This window comes from Lacerta agilis, chromosome 6 (assembly GCF_009819535.1).
Source record: "Lacerta agilis isolate rLacAgi1 chromosome 6, rLacAgi1.pri, whole genome shotgun sequence".
NCBI classification, from domain to species: Eukaryota; Metazoa; Chordata; class Lepidosauria; order Squamata; family Lacertidae; genus Lacerta; species Lacerta agilis.
In genome coordinates this window covers 54,894,967-54,916,400 of record NC_046317.1, presented here as the reverse complement: position 1 = coordinate 54,916,400, position 21,434 = coordinate 54,894,967, and the positions used below count along the sequence as shown (strand labels likewise).

General features: G+C 44.8%; 1 protein-coding gene across 7 annotated transcripts in view; it reads right to left on the bottom strand.

The window, feature by feature from the left end:
• Positions 1 to 21,434, bottom strand: part of NFASC (neurofascin) — a 160,651-nt gene that overhangs the window by 50,402 nt on the left and 88,815 nt on the right. For 5 of the 7 annotated variants that reach the window (XM_033152781.1, XM_033152782.1, XM_033152787.1 and 2 more), the window contains 12 exons: positions 15,431 to 15,562; positions 14,542 to 14,685; positions 14,029 to 14,140; positions 13,594 to 13,760; positions 11,950 to 12,097; positions 10,724 to 10,848; positions 8,979 to 9,014; positions 8,001 to 8,102; positions 7,659 to 7,856; positions 7,421 to 7,491; positions 6,353 to 6,581; positions 1,359 to 1,474 (listed from right to left, as the gene is read on the bottom strand). In XM_033152781.1, coding sequence (XP_033008672.1) covers positions 1,359 to 1,474; positions 6,353 to 6,581; positions 7,421 to 7,491; positions 7,659 to 7,856; positions 8,001 to 8,102; positions 8,979 to 9,014; positions 10,724 to 10,848; positions 11,950 to 12,097; positions 13,594 to 13,760; positions 14,029 to 14,140; positions 14,542 to 14,685; positions 15,431 to 15,562 — 1,580 coding nt within the window. The remainder of the gene's footprint in view (positions 1 to 1,358; positions 1,475 to 6,352; positions 6,582 to 7,420; positions 7,492 to 7,658; positions 7,857 to 8,000; positions 8,103 to 8,978; positions 9,015 to 10,723; positions 10,849 to 11,949; positions 12,098 to 13,593; positions 13,761 to 14,028; positions 14,141 to 14,541; positions 14,686 to 15,430; positions 15,563 to 21,434) is intronic. The other 2 variants (XM_033152783.1, XM_033152784.1) reach the window with 1 other exon arrangement.

Here is a 21,434-nt window from a genome sequence, read left to right as displayed (position 1 = left end):
TGGAGACATTTTTTTATTATCTCTCAGCACAATCCTTGAATTCTGACTAGGCCGAAACAGAACTTTAGTGTATTGATTAATGACATACTAAATACACACTGGGGATGACACAGAAGTCAGGGGAAACTGATTTTCTTAACCACATTAAAAACAGTTTGTTAGTTTTGTTTTGTAAGCAGAAAGACTTCATAAGATAGCAGCTACTTGGAACTCTCTGTTTCTAACTGACTGAGCAATAACTGGACGTCCACAACTAGGGGTGCTTCCAGACAGGCTGCTCATTCAGGGAAAAAAATGTTATCTCACACTTCCTAGTGCAATTACTCTGTTACTTTTCTCACTGAAAAAGAAAAGTAACTGACAAGTGTTCTAGAAAGTGTGGAGTAACAGCCACTATCCGGCAATACTGTAGAACCTCCATACAAACCATTGAATGTTCAATGAACACCTGGTCTGGAAGTTCCCTAGGGATGTCTAGAATGTATACTGTGTACTTTGGATATGATTGGCTAGGAAGGTACCTGATGTTTTGCCTTATGCATGATCAGAATGTTACATGGCTTCTAATGCTTATGGGAAGCACATTTTTGCCTTCCAAATGGTAGAAAAATATCTCTCAATAGCACAACTTTAGAACATGAAATACATGTTAAAAAAAATGTGCCAGCCCATAAGGGAGAATCTAAATTGTAATAAATTCGGAGATCAAATTTATTTTTGCACATGAGTCTTTGAAATGAAGACCTTTTTTTTGCTTTCAATTCAAGGATAAGTATAAACTCATGATTTTGAATCAGGAAGAAGCCAATTATCATTCAAAAGATCAAACAGGCTTTCTTCAAAATAGGGGACGAAGAACTGCTAAAATCAAACTTGGATTGGAATCCCTATTGAAAAAGAGCAATTTAAAAATGCTTTGTCTCTCTGGTCTCCCTTCCTCATTCCCCCAGCCCTACCCCCCCCCCAAAAAAAAACCCATTCAAAACAAATCACAGAATTATTTTCTTGGTGGATTCTTGGAGGAAACCACAATTGGCACACTAATTTAAAACTGCTTAAATTTCAACGAAAAGGTTGATCTCCTTGCCTAAGCATTTTGGGTGGAGAGGATACATACAACTGGTAATAATGTTTTGGTTTCTGTATCTCAGCAATGCCCTTACATATCTGTAATTTATCACCCACCCACCACAACTGCAAATACTTATTGTCTACATAATAATACAGTCTTCAATGCCATTTAGCAATTTCTGGGTGTTTCATGTCATCTCCATTGTGTAAAAGACAATGTGACCATCAGTCATCATTAGTGTTGGGTGTTAGCCACATTAATGTGATTGGGTTTTGTTTTTGCTCACTCTGTATTCCTTAAGTTGTCCCTGGACGGTTTCCGGGTATACTCTACTCCATTGCAGGCTGACTGCTGTGCTGTTTACAACTTTGAGTCTAATATCAGTGGGAGCGGCCTTAGGATCTAAGTTGCCAAGAATAAAGCAAAGCAGATATTAAGCATACACAGAAATTTGAAGAAAATCCCCATTTCCCTCCCTAGATGCTGCAGTGGTTTACCTAAAGAAAATCATGTAAACAGGACTGACTGCTCTTAAACATTGCTGCCATCATGTGGAGATAGAAAGCAATTTCATGGGCACATTTTTGAAAAGAGTTTGCATGATGTCAGGATCCATACTACTCTGGTGTCATTTTCCTGTATTTCTCACATTTCTCTTTTCTGACTACCTCACCAGTGCACTCACAATGTTACAGTGCCCTCATAGATTTTTTACAGTTTACCTGACAAACAGAAAACTGCCAACTCTAGAGATTTATACAAATGCCTTTTAAATTCACAACAAATCAAGTTCATGCTGTACCCATAAAACCATTTACAATTGAAAGTCCCCACAAGCAGTAGTAGGCAATTTTAGATGGAGAAATGCCCATTTAAGAGGAGAACACCTCACAACGCAGGCGAGCAGCAGGTCTTCCATTTCAGCTTCAGAACTGTCTCTTTGAGAGAGATTTGCAGAATATCGATATGGCAAATATTTCCATAGGAACCTATGAGGTAAATTTCCTTATCCAGCAGTTGTTAACCCAAAGAAAGGTTACTCCTGTTGCAGGGAATAAGTGCAGAAACATTTTGTCCATAGCTTTAAGGAGAGTTGGTGGCCTGACAGAGACATATTTGACTCCAGATGTTGTTGAGATGCAACTCCCTTTACCCTTGACCATTAAAAGCACTGAGATGGACCGATGCAGTCCAACAACAAACCTGGAGGGTACCATGTTGGGTACCAGTGGTTTAGACACTTGCTCCTTCTCTTGGCACTTCTGTTCAAACATATTTTACTGATTTTTGAAACAATTCCAAAGCCCCTGTCCCCTGCAAAACCTGTTTATGAGATAGAACAGTGGGAAAGTATACATGCCATGAGCAACCAAGCTTGTTTCATTTCGCTCAGCTCCAGGAAAAAAGCAACAACCCACACAACCACTCTGCCCTAAGTATAAGGCGGTATGTGATTAAAGAGGTTTCCAGGGAAGAGTTTGGCCTATTGACTGCTTAGTCTTCTACAATCAGAATTTGAAAATGCCTGCATTGTACTACTTACAGGAGTTATAAAGTTCTTTACTTTATAGTTACTGCATCCACTGTAGCTTCTTATTGTTTAAAATACCAATGCAGTTTATTGCCTTGCTTGTTATTCATTTCACACACCCCCTTTTTAAAGTGCTTTCCTCTTTAAACAGCAAGGAAGCTACCCCAGCAAGATGAGAGGCTTCCTGGTAAGCAGGCTGGCTGGGCTACAGAGCAGATGGGAGGAAAAACCTGCTTATGTATTTTCCCATTCCCTGAGGACAGGATATGATGCTCAGGCCAATGAGGAAGGAAACAGCTGTTGCTGGAGAGCGTTTCCTGTGGCTGAACACCATGTGGTGTGGGACAGATGATTTGCTCTTACTACCCCGTCCTCCAGGGCTGGGTAGAGCACAGATAATAGCAAAAAGCGTAGATAAAAAAAGACAAAACAAAATGAAAAAAAGTATACCAGGCAACTGACTGGATGCAAGTTAACATACAGCTCTGTAGCCCAGCCAGCCTGCAAGTTAACTATCTGGATAGTTTGAGAACAGTACTTCAGTTTGCAGTGAACATAGGGCTGCCATATCCAGGAAATAGCATCCAGGCGGAATTTACAAAAATCGGAAAAAAATGTGCAGGGAAACCTGGGTATATGGCAACCCTTTTTGTGGTGAATTTCCTTAAAAATAGCTCAAAAACTTCAACTTTTTTGGGGAGATTTTGCAAATAAATAAATAAAATAAAATAAAAATTGAACAATTTTGCTCCCCCACCCAAAAACTCAACAACTTTTGTGTCCGGATTTTCACTTTTTGAAATATGGCAACCCTAAGTGAACAGTTACATTTTAATTGAAAGAAAACCCAGACACCATGCTGTATTTCTTTCTACAGACTACTAAGTTGAGGATGATGTCATTTCTTCATCTTCCCCCTTCCCTGCCCCCTTATGAACTGCAGCCATGAAGGATATGCACATCTGAAAGCATGATCAACAACAGCATCAATTTACCCATTTTCTCACCTTCTCCACTGCAAATGGTTAATTAATTAACACAGCATTGATTTGTGAACTAGTTGTGATTTCTAGTGCAGCAAAAATTTACTATAAAATGGATTCCCCACTCCCATCTACACACTGTGACCTTAAATACAAGCTGGAAGGAAGGGTTGATCTACTTATTAATAGGAATAGAAGTGAATTCTGTGATCTTTCAAACTGATAAAGCTTTGATAAGCAAGCACTTTTTGAGATGATGGCTATGCTGTCCTTGGTCCTGAAAAAACAGGTCAGTCATAGTTGCATGCCAACTGTTACTTAACTTTATTTTGCAAAGCAAGAAAGGAGCGGCTTTCCTGCCACAGTCCCTTTCTTCCCATTGTATTGCAGCACTTTTTCTTTCTTACATCCCTTCTTTCCTACCTCATCTTCTCCCCTCCCCCACTTGCTTCACCTTTCTATTTCTTTGTTGTTGCAAATTATTTTTTATGTTGTTAATCTGTATCTATACAAAATTACACAGGAAAAAAATCATTTTAAGAAGAGCACGTGGAAGTGTATGACACCAGTATTTGCATTGCTAGAGCCTTCTGAACACAACCCACAAGGTGACTTTGACCAAGAAGGCCTGTAAGAACCTAGAGCAGGCTTCCTCAACCTCAGCCCTCCATGTTTTGAGACTACAATTCCCATAATCCCTGACCACTGGTCCTGCTAGCTAGGGATCATGGGGGTTGTAGGCCAAAAACATCTGGAGGGCTGAGGTTGAGGAAGCCTGACCTAGAGTAAAGATGCTAACAAGACTGTGGCAAGACACAGTAAAGAGGCAATTCCTAAAATCAACGGAGATTTCTTCATAAACCAGGTTTGCACATATTGACTTGAAAAGCAGGGCATTCTAGATTGATCCCTCTCTCTTTACGCCCTGCTAGAACGTAGTAGAATATACCTGACCTCCCAAGATACTCACTCAATTTTCAGGAGGCATTCGAACACCCTTTAACTTGGGCTGCCATTTAAAAAAACAACCACTTCCTTCTGATTTTGATCACTAGATATCTACTTCTAAATATTGTAACCTGACCGAGCCCTTGGCATGTGTTACACTGCTAATTCAAAGTGAATAATATATTTTTGAGAGTTGGCTTATTCAGCAATTCTTGAAGATGATTGCTGGAGACCCGCAATGACCAAAACAAACACCACATATAGATTTAACTTCAATGCCTGGCAATCACTTTTGTGCCTTGTATGCCTATCTTGCAGCTGCTGAAGGGCATAATTCACTTGGTGACTATTGATTTTGTTTTGGGATATGATTTCAGAATGGGGGGAGAGAACCTATGGCTCTCCAGATGTTGCTGGACTCCAATTCCCATCAGCCCCAGCCAGCCAGCATATGGCCAATGTTGAAGAAGGATTCAAGTTGTAGCCCAGCAACATTCTGAGGAGCATAGGTTCTCCACCTCTGTTACAGAACGTAGTAGCAGAAGATATGATTTATGTGTCACCTCTGAATTTTGTTATGGAATAATAAAAGGGGATTATAGTTTGAGGACTCCGGTGAATTTCTTATGTTCCTGAGAAAATTGGGAATAATTCCAGCATGAAACTTTCTTTAAGAATCACAAACTGTGGGAGCTAAAATCAGGCAGAGAGCACCAGGCTGAGGATCCAAGCACTGTAACACTGAGCTCATTTGCATGGTTGTATCCTAGCGTCTACTGGTTCTCGGCATGTCAGGGACTGCCATACACATAAGCAGACACCTGTTTCCAAGCTGACTGTAGAAATGATTTTGGCCATTGACCAAGACTCCTGTGTAGGTTTGCTTGTGGATAAAACCACAACCATATGGTGTGTTAACAGTCCCCATTCCCTCCACCAACTGCAAGGTACTAATGTTCAGAAGTCTCAGAATCATTTAACTCTACATGATCAATGCTTCCTCCTCCCTTTTAAAACACAGCAAAAGAATGAACCTCCTGTGAAGCAATAAACATATGAAGTGAATAGGAGTAAAAGTTATGGAAGATGGATGCCTTTTAAAGGTGGAATGAAGCACTTCTACATTCCATTGATTGTAATGAAAAAATGTTTAAGCCTATGCTTAACTCTCCTGATGAAATCAGTGTAAAAGTGAATACGGATTTGAGCCCAAGTATGCACAATTTACATCCAACACTCTCTTGTATTTATCCATGTAACTTTTTATTTATATCCCCATTCATATGAATGTTATTTATCAACTTACTTACTTACCTTTGTTAGACAGACAATGAAGCTGGTGCCTACAGCTGGTTCATATAACCTCTCCAAGTCTGTTCTAGACCCATAAGATGGAATAATATCTTTTTCTAACTTCAAAATGCTGAGGCAGCCTAGTAACTATATTGTCTGCTGCTGTTCTGCCTCTGATATAGTGTGTTATTCACCGTTGGCATGTTTTGTTGTTTTTCATGTGTGCTGTTAGCTTGCCTTGAACATTCTATGAATGCTTTAAATAAAGAAGATATGTGTGTTTTAAATAAATAAGAGATGGAGTTAATTTGAAGTTCATGGGCATGCAAGCTAAATGGTCTGTTGGGGCACTCCAGAGACCTCTGAAGTTTCTACATGAGTGTTTCATTCTCCAGAGCGCCTGGCACTGGAATTCAATTCCTCCTGTTAACAGAGCCAATCACATCAGATCTTGGATTGCAAGACTACCAGTGGTGGAGTCTTTTTTCGTACCCCCAAACTCTTTACATCTATGAGAATACTCACAATCTTCCCCCGAGTAGCCAATGACGGTCTCAGGTTCCATAGCAACCCCATAGTCATTTTTGGCCTGCACTTTGATCTCGTAGGGTGTATAGATGGGCGTCTGTGTGACAGTGAACTGGTTGGTGTCACCCTTTACCGTCCTGTTGTTCCAACTCTCCCGGGTGTCCCTTCTTCTCCATTTCACAATGTACTTGAGGTTGGGGCCATAAACTTGGGTTGCATTTAGTGGCTTAAAGGATACACAAAAATTAAGAAATCCGTTATTACCCTTGTTAACTTTGAACACCAGCTGCTATCCCTGCCACCTGAAAAGTGTTTCTGTGGCTCCAGAGGATACAGAATCATAGATGGAACTAAAAACAAACAGGGCTAACAACCCCATGGTGTCATAAGCTTTCATATGCTAAAGTCTACTTTATCAGATGCACGAAATGTTGCCCTCTGTTGGCAGATCCTCCCTCCCTCCCTCTGTATGTGTGTTTTTGAGCTTTCCCCTTAGCCTTTATGGACTCTAGTCCACAAAAGCTTATACCCAAATATGCAGCTTGAGTATTTACTGTGTCATGAGACACTCTGTTTTCACTGCAACAGACAATTCTGTGAACTGCCCTGAGACCCCTGGGTATAGGGCGGTATATAAATTCAATAATAATAATAATAATAATAATAATAATAATAATAATAATAATAATAATAAAATATCACACTTTGGAGATAACAAATGCAAAATGCATCCAGGTAACTGCACAGTTTCCAATTACATGAACTGCACCAGCAACAAGTATACACATGGAGAGTTATTCTCTTGGACTTGCTGTAGGAATATTTGGACTGTTCGGCTTTGAGATATTGAGTTGTGCATGTCATTATTATTTTGGCACTGTCAGTATCATTTAAGTATTAGAAGGTGTTGAATTTTTTTGGTACATTACTGTCAATGAATATTTGTAAACCACATGCAGAGTTATTTAGCTTGTGATAAAATTTATTGCCGCAAAGGCCATGGAGTGCAAACCTTGTATGCAAAAAAAGAATGTGCTATAAACAATAGCCCCCATGTTAACTCACCGTCCAGGATATCACCATGTTATTTTTGGCTGTTCCTGCTCCTTTAACTCCTGTGGGGTTAATTTCTGGACCTGAAATAAATTAAAACATGAAATTTGTTTTAAAGCATTGAATGCTACAACACAACTACCGCAAGCTTTTCTGTCCTTGTTCTTGCGTACATTACAATTGCATAATTTTATGTAAGTGTTCTTTTCCTTTCAAATATACCCACCCACTCAAGTCAAATAGCACTTACGTGCCCCATTCGTATGGTATCGCTCAGAAGGCAAGCTGGGATAACTGCTTCCTACTTCGTTCACAGCTATTACTCGGAACTGATAGTTGACGTAGGGTGCAAGGCGCAGGATGGCAGAGTTCACGCTTCCTGGGTAACGGGAATGGTTGTGCCAACTTCCAGGTTGGAATCTATCCTCTTCAAATTCCACAATGTAATCTAGAAGAGCAGAGTGCGAAGGCTTGCTAAAGTTGTGACATAATTATTGACCAGCTGACTTTCAGAAAGGAAACCAAACCAAACCAAACTAAACCAGTACCACTGTTCATCTGTAGGTTTCAAAGTAGAGGAACAAGTCCTGACCTGTGATAGGGCTGTTGTTGTCATCGCCAGGAATCCACGTCAACCGCACACTCCTCTCAGCGAGGTCAGTTAGTTCAAGATCACGAGGACGTTCAGGACGTGCTACCGGCAAAAGGATACATGTAAGGCGCAGGTGTTCCTCATGGGCTAGTCCACTCAAGAGCTCGTGCTTAATACCTTTGGGTATCATGACCACTGACTCTGGGACCTTGCAGCATGAAGCAGAGAGAACTCCACTAAGGGCAATTCCTCAGAGGAAGAATAGCCAGTATTGCATTTGGGGACCTCTTGGACACAGGACACAGCCCTGCCTCCATAGATGGGCTCAGATTAGGAATCAGCCTTGCAGAAGTCAAAGGCTACAAGATCAGTGAAGACCCCTTAACAACTCAGCCAGCTCCTCTACACAGGTGGAACCAACCATGCAACAGGTCTGACCAGCCTTGCTTCTGGCCTCTGCTGGGACATCTTCTTAAAGCTTACCTTGGTAGGAGAGCACTTCAGCCAACAGGGCTCACTTAGAATTATCCAAGGTACTGTTTTTCTCTGCCCTCTTCATAAGAGGACCCTAGCAGCTAACCCACAATCTTTGCAAAGACAGAGCTTTACAAAGAAGGGAACATAAATACAATGAAGGGCAAAGGTCACCATGCAAAAATAAAGAGGAGGGTGAGAAACACCTCCCATAACTTTTAGCACCAATCTCCAAAATTCATCCATGCAGACTAATTAAAGTATTCTTCTTTTGCAGTAGAGGGCAACATCAACAACAATTTGTGCAACAGAAATCAAGATCCCCTACCCCAATGAGGTCCACTTATCAGGGATATCTGTCATGAGGTTTGGGCCAGCCAAAGTTACCCAACTTTCAGAGGCACTTAAATTTCATACCAAAGTCATTGCAATGGTCAAGCAACAGTGCAAGAGAATATAAAAATTAATAACAATCAAAGTGGTAAATGGATCAGTAGTGATTACCTTTGGGTAGGGTCATACGGTTAACAGAAGAAGGAGCTGCAAAAATAGATATTAGCTATTTAGATGGTTAGTTCAATTATTAAGCACAACTTGTTGCAGGGATACAATGTGCAGTGGCTGTGCCAGGTTTCAAGAAGCCCTGGGAAAGATGACTTGCAGACCTTCCTCCACCACTGAAACACTCTGTCTTCCTCTGCCAGGTTGCCCTAGTTGCTTCCCACTCCAGTCTTCTAAATGGTGAGAAGGGAATGGACAGAACCTTATTTCTCTCTTTTGCTTGGAGGAGGGGAAGGAAAGGAACCTGTCTGTTACCTTCCTACCACCAGGAAAGTTAAAGGTGTGTGTGCGTGTGTGTGTGTGTAAGAATGGATCTCCTCCCACAAATACAAATAAGTAAAAAGGACTCATCCTCCCTATCCCTTAACAAGCAGCAGGAAAGCAAATTAAGTTCCTTTTCCTAGTCTTCCCCCCCAAAAAAAAACTTTTTATAGAGGCTGATGGATGCTTTGGCTTCAACATACCTGACAATCTCTAAAAGAATATTTTGGAAAATGTTTGCTTACTGGTGGCATTGCTTCCTCTTGGTGGTGGAAACAGCCAACACTTAAAAAAACAAAACAAAACAGCAGAGCAAGCAAGCTGCTGCATTCAGAGCAAAGCTCTGGATAGTTTTGTCTTTCTTTTTAATTTCTCAGAGTGTTTATAGAGCCCACATGGAGACAAGAGGCACTTGGGTGGGTTCAACCACCTGGAACATTGCTCCAAAGGCAACTGTGCACCAAACCTGCTGTAAGGGTTTCAAAAAAGAAGAGTCGGGGACTACCATGGTGGTGCCCTTTGAGAGCACAGGGCACTTATCTTACCCTAAATCAGGCCATTGGTCCATCAAGCTCAGTTATGTCTGCACTAACTCACAGTGGCTCTCCAGGGTTTCAGGCAAGAGTCACTCCCTGGAGATGCCAGGGACTGAACCTGGAAGCTTCTGCATACAAATCAGATGCTCTACCACTGGTCTACAGTCCTTCCTCTTGCAGTTGTGTCCCATGGTCCAGCCCTATCAGCACCACTGACCACAAGGACCAGAGTACCAACCTTCACAGAATTTTCTTGGAAGACAGGCCCTACCAGCACCACTGCTATGCTCCTAAATGTATTCCAGTTATCTTCAGACAAGACCGAAACACAAAAGATGCAAAGTTGCTGAATGTTTGCTTACGTGTCAGGGACTTCAACATCTGGACAAAACTCAAGTGTACTTCATTGACTTCAGATTAACCAAAGGCCTGTGGGCCCTGCCTGGTCACTTGCAACAAGAAATTGAAGGATCTGTCCATTTCATTTCTCTCAATTTCTCATCTTTCCTATCTTAAATTCAGTTCCCCACATTTCTGCAGCATTTTGTGACTTAAAAAAAAAAAATCCTCATGAAAATTAGCTACAGTTAGCAAGGTGCCCTGGATAATTTGGTGCCATAATTAACTCTTCAGATACCTGCTCAGAAAGGCCACTGAAACCTTTCTGGGTAACCTTTTACTTTAAAGACAATACAGGGTGTTAGAAATTGTTAAGAATAACATTACAAATTCAAAGGAATTTATTTGTTTCATGACCATTGCACATGGCACCCTGTATGTGTTACTCTACAACAGGGGAGAACAGGGTATTAAAATCTGTCAAAATAAGCTGTTAGTCCCCCTGTGGACCTCATCTGAAGCTCTGTAAACATAAAAGGAATATCAACTTACCCAGAACAGTGAGATGGGCTCTGGCAGTGTCTCGATCTAGTTCAGTGCTGGCAACACAGGTGTAATATCCTTGATCTTTTTCGGCCACTCCAAATATCGTCAGGCCATCTTCTTCTTTCTTCATCCTTTCACAAAAGGAAAACATCAGAAATAAATACACACACAGTAAGAATAATCTGGCCTCGCAGCTTGCTTCAAGCAATGGCAGGACCAGCTGTAACAGCTATCTTGTGTATGTTTATTCATTTTTATTTTATTTAGTATACTTTTATGCTGCCCTACATCTTATAATCTAAGGGCAGGTTACAAACAAAATGTAAACGTAAGAGATAAAAATATAAAATGATCTAGTACAACAATTTTATGTTCTGTAACATGGCAGGGTAAAAAAAAAGTCTCTGACCTCTGATGACAAAATCTCTGGGTGCAATCAAAACCTCCTTTGCAACCCCCCTCCATGTAACTGGGTAAAGGTGTCAGCCCACTGGCGCAGAACTCTCATTGCACCCACTGAACGTGCAGGAGATGTACAGGCAGCAGGATCCTCAACAGCGGTAGCTCCAAAATATGGGGTTCTGGGGGTAGGCTGAGCTAGCTCTGGATCTGCTAGATCTCAGGCTGGCCTTGCTGCTATAATTTGCCAACACTGGGCCATATCCAGGCCAGTTCCAGGCTGACACAACAATTTACATGCACCTCCACCTTCCAACCTGGCCAGAATGAGCAACCAGGCTAGAGATATGGCAGTAGCTCTACCTCTCTATCACACCCTGCTTCCGCCATCTAGACTTTAGATTCTCCTGCCAAGCTTTTAATTTCCAGTAAGAGGTAAGAAACACACCCACTGTTATATTTCACAAAGTCTGCTACTTTTGTTGTGTACCAGAGTAAGCAATATAACTCCCATCAGCCCTAGCCAGCTTGGCCAATGATCAGGGATGATGGGAGTTATAGTCCAACAACATCCAGAAGCCCACAGCTTCCTCATCCCTGATCTAGGTCAATATTGTCTACTCTGGTTGGCAACAGTTCTCCAGGGTCCTATCACTTATCACTTGATAATTTTACCTGGAGATGCCAGCGGCAAAACCTGGGACCTTTTCCCCGGGAAAAGACAGCAGTACAGCTTACCAACATAGCAAAATTCCTTCTTTGTGTCCTCTGGATACATAAAATGTTAATATCTTGAGAAACTTACAGCCTATGAAAATGAAGACAGCACAGACCTGCTTCCAAAGTACAGAGGGGAATCATCCTTGAGCCAGGTGACCGTAAGTCTCAGCGTGGGGTCATGCCTAACCCGACACATTAGATGAACTGTTGAACCCTTCTTTGGCACAGCATCCTTTGGCCCATCTATGATCCTCGTTAGATCTGTGAAGAGTTATACAGTTATAAATCGTAAGAATGTCATTTTGGGGACTGTGCGAGTAGTCAGTCGAAGTCTAGTGGAACAAAACCCACAGTCACTTGGGCAATGAGAAATAATTTGGTCAGATTGCAGAGTTCCTACAGATTTCTAGCTGTAATTCCATACCCATAACTACATGTTTAAGGGTGATAAATCCTGTAAATGTTCTTTTATTCCATAGCAATGCCAACTTTTAATACACATGGTGGTGGTATCTGAGACGTGTACTTTTGTGCTATGGATCGATTTGATAAATGGCTGTTTTAGAGAAGCAAGTTACCTTATTTTTCTGTGTAATCTGGGGGCACTGGGTGGCAGTGCGCAGCTTCTCCTGATGCCACTGCACATGGGGAGCGATCTGGGAGCGCTGGCTGGTGGCGCACAGCTTCCCACGATGCTGCTGCACATGGGAAGCACTCCCTGGCACTCCCACGAACAGCAGCATGGGGGAAGGTGCCCTCCAGCTAACCGGCTGGCTGGCTGGAGCGCAACTTCCCTTGATGGGAGTGTTTCCTGCCTGAAGCTGCATGGGGGGGGGAGGGGCTCAACAACTTTGGGCCATCTCCCCTCATTTTCTTAAAATTGAGTCCCCCAAAATAGTGGGGAGTCTTATACTGTATATGGGGGGCGTCTAATAGACGGAAATGTACGGTATATCACAAATTCCAGTGGCAGGAACTGACCTGGTTTGGATAAGCTGTTTTAAATATTTCAGGTGACAGATATGTACTCTCCAATATATTCACTTACTCCCACTCTGTGGTTCCTTCAGTGTTCTCAGCATCTGCTTAGGGAGCCTCCAAAGGCAAGGAAGCCCAATGCTGACAGAGTGTGTCCCCTTTCAGCTCGCCGTCTCCATTCATACCTCTTCTTTTATCCCACCCTGTCTCCTTACTCTCTATAATCTTTATATTTCCACCTCCTTCTCCATTTCTATCTTTCCTTTACCCTACCCGCCTCCACTTAACGTATGTTGCAAGGATCTACCGATTAGGTGGTGAAACAGGGTCAAATGACAGATCCCTCCTGCCACTGGAGCGTGGTGCATGGTGTTGGGAGTCCATAGCATTCCCATCTCTATGGCCAAAGCTAGATAGGCTCTATATCTTCTCATAATGAAACAGGTAAGCAGGATGAGAAATGCACCAACTCACAGGACTTTCGGAAATTGTTCCTTAGCATTAGTTTGGGGGAATCTTTCGTCTATGGTACAATTCAACAAGTGACAGAGGCCCACAGTCAATTTATTTAAGGAACACTCAATCAGCCACATCATAGCATGTATTGCTGCTTTCCCTCCTGGTTATACTTGAAGCTACCTTAAGACCCACTGAAGATCACAGCTTTTTAACCTTATGAGCATGAACCAAATATAGCATTCTTGTCATCAAAGGGTACCCAAGATCTACATTATCTGGAGAAGTATACTTGCTCTCTGCTTAAACAGAAGCCATCTTACCTTTTATTTCCAAACGAACCTGGTTCTGTGCTTTGCCCAGAAGATTGGTGGCCACACAGGTGTAAGTTCCTTGGTCTTCTTTCCGAGCCCTGATTATTTCCAAAGTCCCATTCTCGTGCACTATATAGTTGCCACCATGCAGCGTGCTTCCCTGGCCATTCTTAAACCTCACAACAACACAAGAGAATGCTTGTAAGAGAGGGAAGCAGAATAAAGGTGCAGATTGACTTCCAAGTGTGGGTACAGGATTGCAGAGAAAGGGAGCAATCCTCTGCTCAATGGGCAGGCGGTTGAGATACATCCAAGATACATTCCTTTATGACCATTTATCAATGAATCGAAACACATTTGATTCTAATAGAAATTCAATTGATTTTTTTTTTAAAAATTATCTGTCCCAAACAGATGCTTTGGCTTAATAATAAAAATCCTTACCATCGTAATGTGGGGATTGGGGATCCAAAGAATGGACAGTCAAGACGAGTCCGGTTATTTAGAATTACTTTGATCAGCTGATTACGAGGGGCAAGGATCCGAGGAATAACATCTTTAAAAGATATAGATAGATAGATTAGATAGATAGCCTATAAAGGTAGTCAGAAATTTGCATTTGTTTTACAGAATATATTTCATTTCTAGCTTTGTTTATTTGGCTTTTCTTATTGTTCTCATTAACAGATTTTTGTCCTGAATCCATGCTAGATGGAATGTGTGACACAATTAGGTTTGGAATGGAATAAATATATTCCTTTTGCCTATCAGTAACTGCCTACACATATAAGTACAGTATACTCCTTTGCCTTTCGTGAGTTAGATCAGTTAGCGTTCAAGGATGTTATGGTTTGATAGGGAAAGAGAAATGATTTCATGTTCACTTCAAAATAGTGCCTTAAGTGACCCTCTATAATCTAAAGAAGTCAAGAGCCCATTTGTCCATTCAGTACTTACCCAGCACACTGACAAAGGCATTAGCCAGCAGGTACCCATGTTCATTAGAAGCATTGCATTGGTAAACAGCACTGCTGCCACTTTGGATGTCCCGAAACATAACAGTGTCTCCCGTTACTTCACGGCTTGGGTTGGGTGTGGAACCTTTGAGAAAGACATAAATAGAAGTGATACACAGTTTTTAGCTTTGCTCGGCTAATCTGCCATTTTTGGCTTCTCTCGGTTTCTCGGTTACCCAAGCCTTCCATTTCCCACATCAGTTTGTGTCCTCATAAAAATTCACCAGAATTTGTGAATTTATTTTAATATACAGTACTGCATGTTTGTATGCAATTTTGCCCAACATACACATTTTTGCAAAGCCGAACATCTCAACATGGAAATGACTTCCTTTTCTGTGGTGCTTAAAGGCAGATCCCCATTATCATAATATAGCTCACTATGGGAATAAACAAATTTGTTCAGAATTCTGTCTTCCCTTTAAAAGATCATCAAGACTGATGCTATGCACTGGCGGAGGAAGAGTGCGGGGGGAGTGCAATGCCCCCAGCAGCGTGATTCTGGTGGGGTGCCATCGTGGCTGTCCCCTGCCTGTGCTGGGCGTCACGCCCCTGCAGGCGGCGTGCCACACCCTCAGGATGCGTGCCATACCCCCAGGACATGCGCCACACCTCTGCAGGCGGCATACTACACCCCCAGGACGCACGCCAGCCCCACCCTGCCTGCTCTCCGCCCCCTGGTGTCGGAGCATGAAGCTCCGCCACTGGTGCTATGTATGGTCGTCAGTTAAGATCACAGTTACTTGAAATTACAGCATTTCCTTCTCCACACCCATGAAATCAAGATACACTATAAGCAATTATCTTCTGTTCATAACAGGTTTGCTTACTTTCTATAGGTTCTCCATTCACCAGCCACTGGATGGAAGGCTTGGGGTTACCATTGGCTCGGCAAACCAGTCTCCCATCCTCACCAGGAGCCAAAATAAGATTCTCTGGTTCATCCAACCAGTAAGGAGCAGCTTTAGAACAAGAGAGTGAGAGACACACACCAAAGTGTATTATAGCTATCTCAGCAAAGCTCCTTTTGTGTTCTTTCAGCATAGGCTATTCTGATTAGTACAGTGGTACTTCTGGTTACAAACGGGATCCGTTCCGGAGCCCCGTTCGTAACCTGTGGCGTGTGTAACCTGAAGTGCCACTTCTTCACATGCACGTGATGTCATTTGACACATCTGTGCATGCGCGAACTGCCGAACCTGGAAGTAACGCGTTCCGTTATTTCCGGGTTCGGCGCGTTCGGAACCCGTGTTGTATGCATCCTGAAGCATTCGTAACAAGAGGTACGACTGTATATAAAAGTGACTGATAATCATCCTTCTGTACCATTTAAAAAAAAAAATGCAGCATCACAAGAACAGCTAAACATGACCAGTATAGACATATACAGCAGACACGATAAGCCTGTGTCAATAACACTTAAAAAAAAAACCCAGCAACAGTAAGCAGCCATATTAATTTCCCACAAAGTATCAAAGCAATGTTTTCAGGCATTATGGGAAACTTAAGTGGCCACAAAGCACTGCCACCACTAGGCACGGCTGGGGGACTCTGTCCTAGGAAAGGCTGACTAACTTGGAACTTGCCTGGGTAGTCTGTAGCTTTATGGGAGGAAACCAGCACTTTGGTATACGTTATAAAACAATCAAGGTCAAAATTGATGTCACTGCTGGAAATGTTTGGTTATTATTACTAAGTGTTATTTGTTGATATTATACCCCCAGTATAAGATACAGCTAGGGTTCTTATATAACACAGGGAGGAGTCACATTACTGGTAATAATAATAATAATAATAATTTATTATTTGTACCCCGCCCATCTGGCTGGGTCTCCCCAGCCACTCTGGGCGGCTTCCATCAAACATTAAAATACATTTAAAATATCACAGTTTAAAAACTTCCCTAAACAGGGCTGCCTTTAGGAATTTTCTGAATGTCAGGTAGTTGTTTATTCCCTTGACTTCTGATGGGAGGGCGTTCCACAGGGCGGGCGCCACTACCGAGAAGGCCCTCTGCCTGGTTCCCTGTAGTTTTGCTTCTCGCAGTGAGGGAACCGACAGAAGGCCCTCGGCGCTGGATCTCAGTGTCCGGGCTGAATGATGGGGGTGGAGACGCTCCTTCAGGTATACAGGACCGAGGCCGTTTAGGGCTTTAAAGGTCAGCACCAACACTTTGAATTGTGCTCGGAAACGTACTGGGAGCCAATGTAGATCTCTCAGGACCGGTGTTATGTGGTCCCGGCGGCCCCTCCCAGTCACCAGTCTAGCTGCCGCATTCTAGATTAATTGCAGTTTCCGGGTCACCTTCAAAGGAAGCCCCACATAGAGCGCATTGCAGTAGTCCAAGCGGGAGATAACTAGAGCATGTACCACTCTGGCGAGACAGTCCACGGGCAGGTAGGGTCTCAGCCTGCGTACCAGATGGAGCTGGTAGACAGCCGCCCTGGACACAGAATGAACCTGTGCCTCCATGGACAGCTGTGAGTCCAAAATGACTCCCAGGCTGCGCACCTGGTCCTTCAGGGGCACAGTTACCCCATTCAGGACCAGGGAGTCCCCCACACCCACTCGCCCCCTATCCCCCAAAAACAGTACTTCTGTCTTGTCAGGATTCAACCTCAATCTGTTAGCCGCCATCCATCCTCCAACCGCCTCCAGGCACTCACACAGGACCTTCACCGCCTTCACTGGTTCTGATTTAAAAGAGAGGTAGAGCTGGGTATCATCCGCATACTGATGAACACCCAGCCCAAACCCCCTGATGATCTCTCCCAGCGGCTTCATATAGATATTAAAAAGCATGGGGGAGAGGACGGAACCCTGAGGCACCCCACAGGTGAGAGCCCAGGGGTCCGAACACTCATCCCCCATCACCACTTTCTGAACACGGCCCAGAAGGAAGGAGCGGAACCACTGTATAACAGTGCCCCCAGCTCCCAACCCCTCTAGCCGGTCCAGAAGGATGTTATGGTCGATGGTGTCAAAGGCCGCTGAGAGATCCAGCAGAACTAGGAAACAGCTCTCACCTTTGTCCCTAGCCCGCCGGAGATCATCGACCAGCGCGACCAAGGCAGTTTCAGTCCCATGATGAGGCCTGAATCCCGATTGGAAGGGATCCAAATGGTCCGCATCCTCCAGGCGTGCCTGGAGTTGTTCCGCAACCACCCGCTCAATCACCTTGCCCAAGAATGGTAAATTTGAGACTGGGCGATAGTTGGCCATATTGGCCGGGTCTAAAGATGTTTTTTAAGAAGCGGTTTAATGACCGCCTCCTTCAGCGGGTATGGGAAGACTCCCTCACAGAGGGAAGCGTTCACCACCCCGCGGAGCCCATCGCCCAGTCCTTCCCGGCTCGCTTTTATTAGCCAGGATGGGCAAGGATCAAGGACACAGGTGGTTGGTTTCACTCGTCCAAGCAGCCTGTCCACATCCTCGGAGGTAACAGATTGAAATTGATCCCATGAAACATGACTAGACAGAGCTCTAGCACTCTCCCGCCCCAGCCCTGCTCCCACGGTGGAATCTACCTCCTTCCGAATCTGAGCGACTTTATCTGCAAAAAACTTTGCAAAAGCATTGCAGGAGATCTTGGGGTCCCTACCAGGCCCCGATGACGATGGTGGTTCTGCTAAACTGCGAACCACCTGGAAGAGTCTCCTGCTGCTGTTTTCTGCAGATGCAATAGAAACGGTGAAGAAAGCCCTCTTCGCCGTTGCCATTGCCACTTGGTAGGCTCGAAGTTGAGCTCTAGCCAGTGTCCGGTCAGATTCAGAATGAGTTTTCCGCCACCGGCGCTCTAGCCGTCTCAGCGACTGTTTCATCGCCCTCAGCTCCGGGGAAAACCACGGGGCTGTCCGGGCTCCATGCAGTCGGAGAGGGCGCTTCGGAGCCAGACAGTCAATAGCCCTGGTTAACTCCACGTTCCAGCGGGTCACCAGGGAATCAACTGAAAGGCCATCAACATGGGATAAAACATCCCCCACCACTCTCTGGAAGCCCATTGGATCCATTAAGTAGTGGGGGCGGACCATCCTAATTGGTCCTACCTCCCGGCAGAGGGGAAAGGTCGCGGAGAAGTCCAGTTGGACCAGGAAGTGATCTGACCATGGCACTTCTTTTGTTTCACTTTTACTTAATGTCAGATCACTAACATCCATAGAGGTGAATACCAGGTCTAAGGCATGTCCGCGGCTATGAGTTGGGCCAAACTTATTCAGGGACAGCCCCATGGAGGCCATGCTTTCCACGAAGTCCCGAGCGGCCCCTTGTAAGGTCGTGTCGGCATGGATATTAAAGTCCCCCAAGACAACCAAGCTAGGTGTCTCCAGGAGCACATCCGCCACGACCTGAAGCAGCTCGGACAGGGAATCCTTGGTGCAGCGGGGAGGTCGGTACACCAAAAGGAATCCTGTACTGCCCCTATTGCCCAACTTCCAGAACATGCACTCAGAAAACTCGGTCTTCCCAATAGGACGCCTGGTGCAAACTAATGACTTCCTAAAAATCACTGCAACCCCCCCTCCCCGCCCAGATGGCCTGGGTTGCTGTGCGTAAGAGAAACCTGGTGGGCAAGCAGCGGCAAGGACAGGCCCATCTGCTTCATCCAACCAAGTCTCTGTTACACATGCCAGGTCAAATCCTCCATCCACAATCAAGTCGTGGATGGCAGTAGTTTTGTTCATCATTGACCTGGCATTACACAGCAACACTTTCAGGTCATGTGGGTATCCCTTGTTGATTCCAGTATCCGTCCGGTCAGGACCAGACCCGGAGGCAGGGATAGTCCTCAAACAACGACTAAGCCTGCCTCCTCGGTAATGACATGGTCTGGTCTTAGCGTGACTCCTCCTCCTGCCCATGATCACTGAGATCGGGTGTACTAGTGCATCCCCCCCTGTGGAACATGCCCCAGCCATTCTGTAGGCTGAGGCCCACTCCCAGGCAGCTCTGATCCCACCCCTTAAAACAAAACAAAACTATACAACAACCAATAAAACAAAAACAGAACAATTATACTAAAATTAATCCCCAACAAAATATCCACCCCACCCAGCCACCCCCCCCAACAACCCAAAAGGAGAAGAAAAAAAAAAAGAAAAAAAAGGAGGGGAAAAATTGAAATGCCATCGACAGCTTAAGGACATTTTCTAGCCCCACTCTCTAAGCACTAGAGTGTCATTTTTATGGCTGGGAGTGTGAGGTTTGGGCCCCGCCCCCTAGGCCAGCTGGAAAAGGCCTTGGAAGGGAGCAGGCCCTGCAGTCCTCACCACAGCCGCTGATGGTCCCAGGTCTCACTGCAGCAGGAGTCCTTTTTATAGCTGGAGTGTGAGGCTTGGGCCCCGCCCCCTAGGCCAGCTGGAAAAGGCCTTGGAAGGGAGCAGGCCTTGCAGTCCTCACCACAGCCGCTGATGGTCCCAGGTCTCACTGCAGCAGGAGTCCTTTTTATAGCTGGAGTGTGAGGCTTGGGCCCCGCCCCCTAGGCCAGCTGGAAAAGGCCTTGGAAGGGAGCAGGCCTTGCAGTCCTCACCACAGCCGCTGATGGTCCCAGGTCTCACTGCAGCAGGAGTCCTTTTTATAGCTGGAGTGTGAGGCTTGGGCCCCGCCCCCTAGGCCAGCTGGAAGAGGCCTTGGAAGGGAGCAGGCCCTGCAGTCCTCCCCACAGCCGCTGATGGTCCCAGGTCTCACTGCAGCAGGAGTCCTTTTTATAGCTGGAGTGTGAGGCTTGGGCCCCGCCCCCTAGGCCCCCGCCCCTGGTAGCAAAAGAGTACTGTTTTCATTCAGGGAAATAAAAATTCTATTGTCTCTTTGTTGAAGACAGTCTTTTATCATATTGACAGGAACAGTAATGTTTTGGAGGCACAAATCAGATCAACCTGGGTTGAGGAAACATGCATCTCTCATAATGACAGAATGTTGTATAGGGGATGTCTTCTGTCTAACATATGGTTACCAGAGTTTTTTCAATGAATCCGGGGACACTTTTTTTTTTTTGAAGCAGAGTAGCAACAGGGAGTCAGTAGTGGGGATGGGGAGGCAAAAGACCCTGGGCCCAAGAACACATGCATATTGTATAAAGGTGCAAAGCCCTTCTTTTGCAGCCTGTGAAACATAAATGCGCAGAGTTTTTTAAAAACTGGGCAACGGCATGCTGCCCACCCATGACTCCCGAGCCTTCCCCAATCTCCTGCCCCATTCCCCCTTTGTTTTGACAGATCGGGGGAGGCTCGCGGGTGGGCGGCCATTTTCCAGGAGGGGTGCAAGGTTTCTCTGCCAGGCAAGGTGCAAAGCCCTTCTTGCACACACTGTGAAACATAAATATGCAGAGTTTTTTTAAAAAACAGGCAACAACTCCTGAGCCCCCTTCCCGATCAGTCAAAACAAAGGGCCAAGGGGGAAGGAGATCTGTACCGCCGGACGTCCCTGGTTTCCCTTCGGCAGTGGCAGTGGCAGCGGCAGTCAGCAGCCTGGAGTCAGCCTGGTAGCGCAGTTGGCTCTGGCTGGCTTCAGGAGCTGCTCGCTGCCGTGGCACCCACCATTTTTCCTCACCGGAAGTTCCGGCAAGGAAAAATGGCGGGTGCCATGGCAGTGGGCAGCTCCTGAAGCCAGCCAGAGCCAACTGTGCTACCAGGCTGGCTCTGGGTTGCTGAGGCTGCCACTGCCACGTTTCCCGGGGGCAGATTTGCAAATCTGGGGACATTCTGGGGACGGAACTTGTCCAGGGACAGATTTGCAAATCCGGGGACTGCCTGGTAACCCTACCCTAACAATATTAATGACTAAGTGTATTAAGTCTAAATGCTCATCTATGGAATAAAAAATTCCTAGGTACATAAG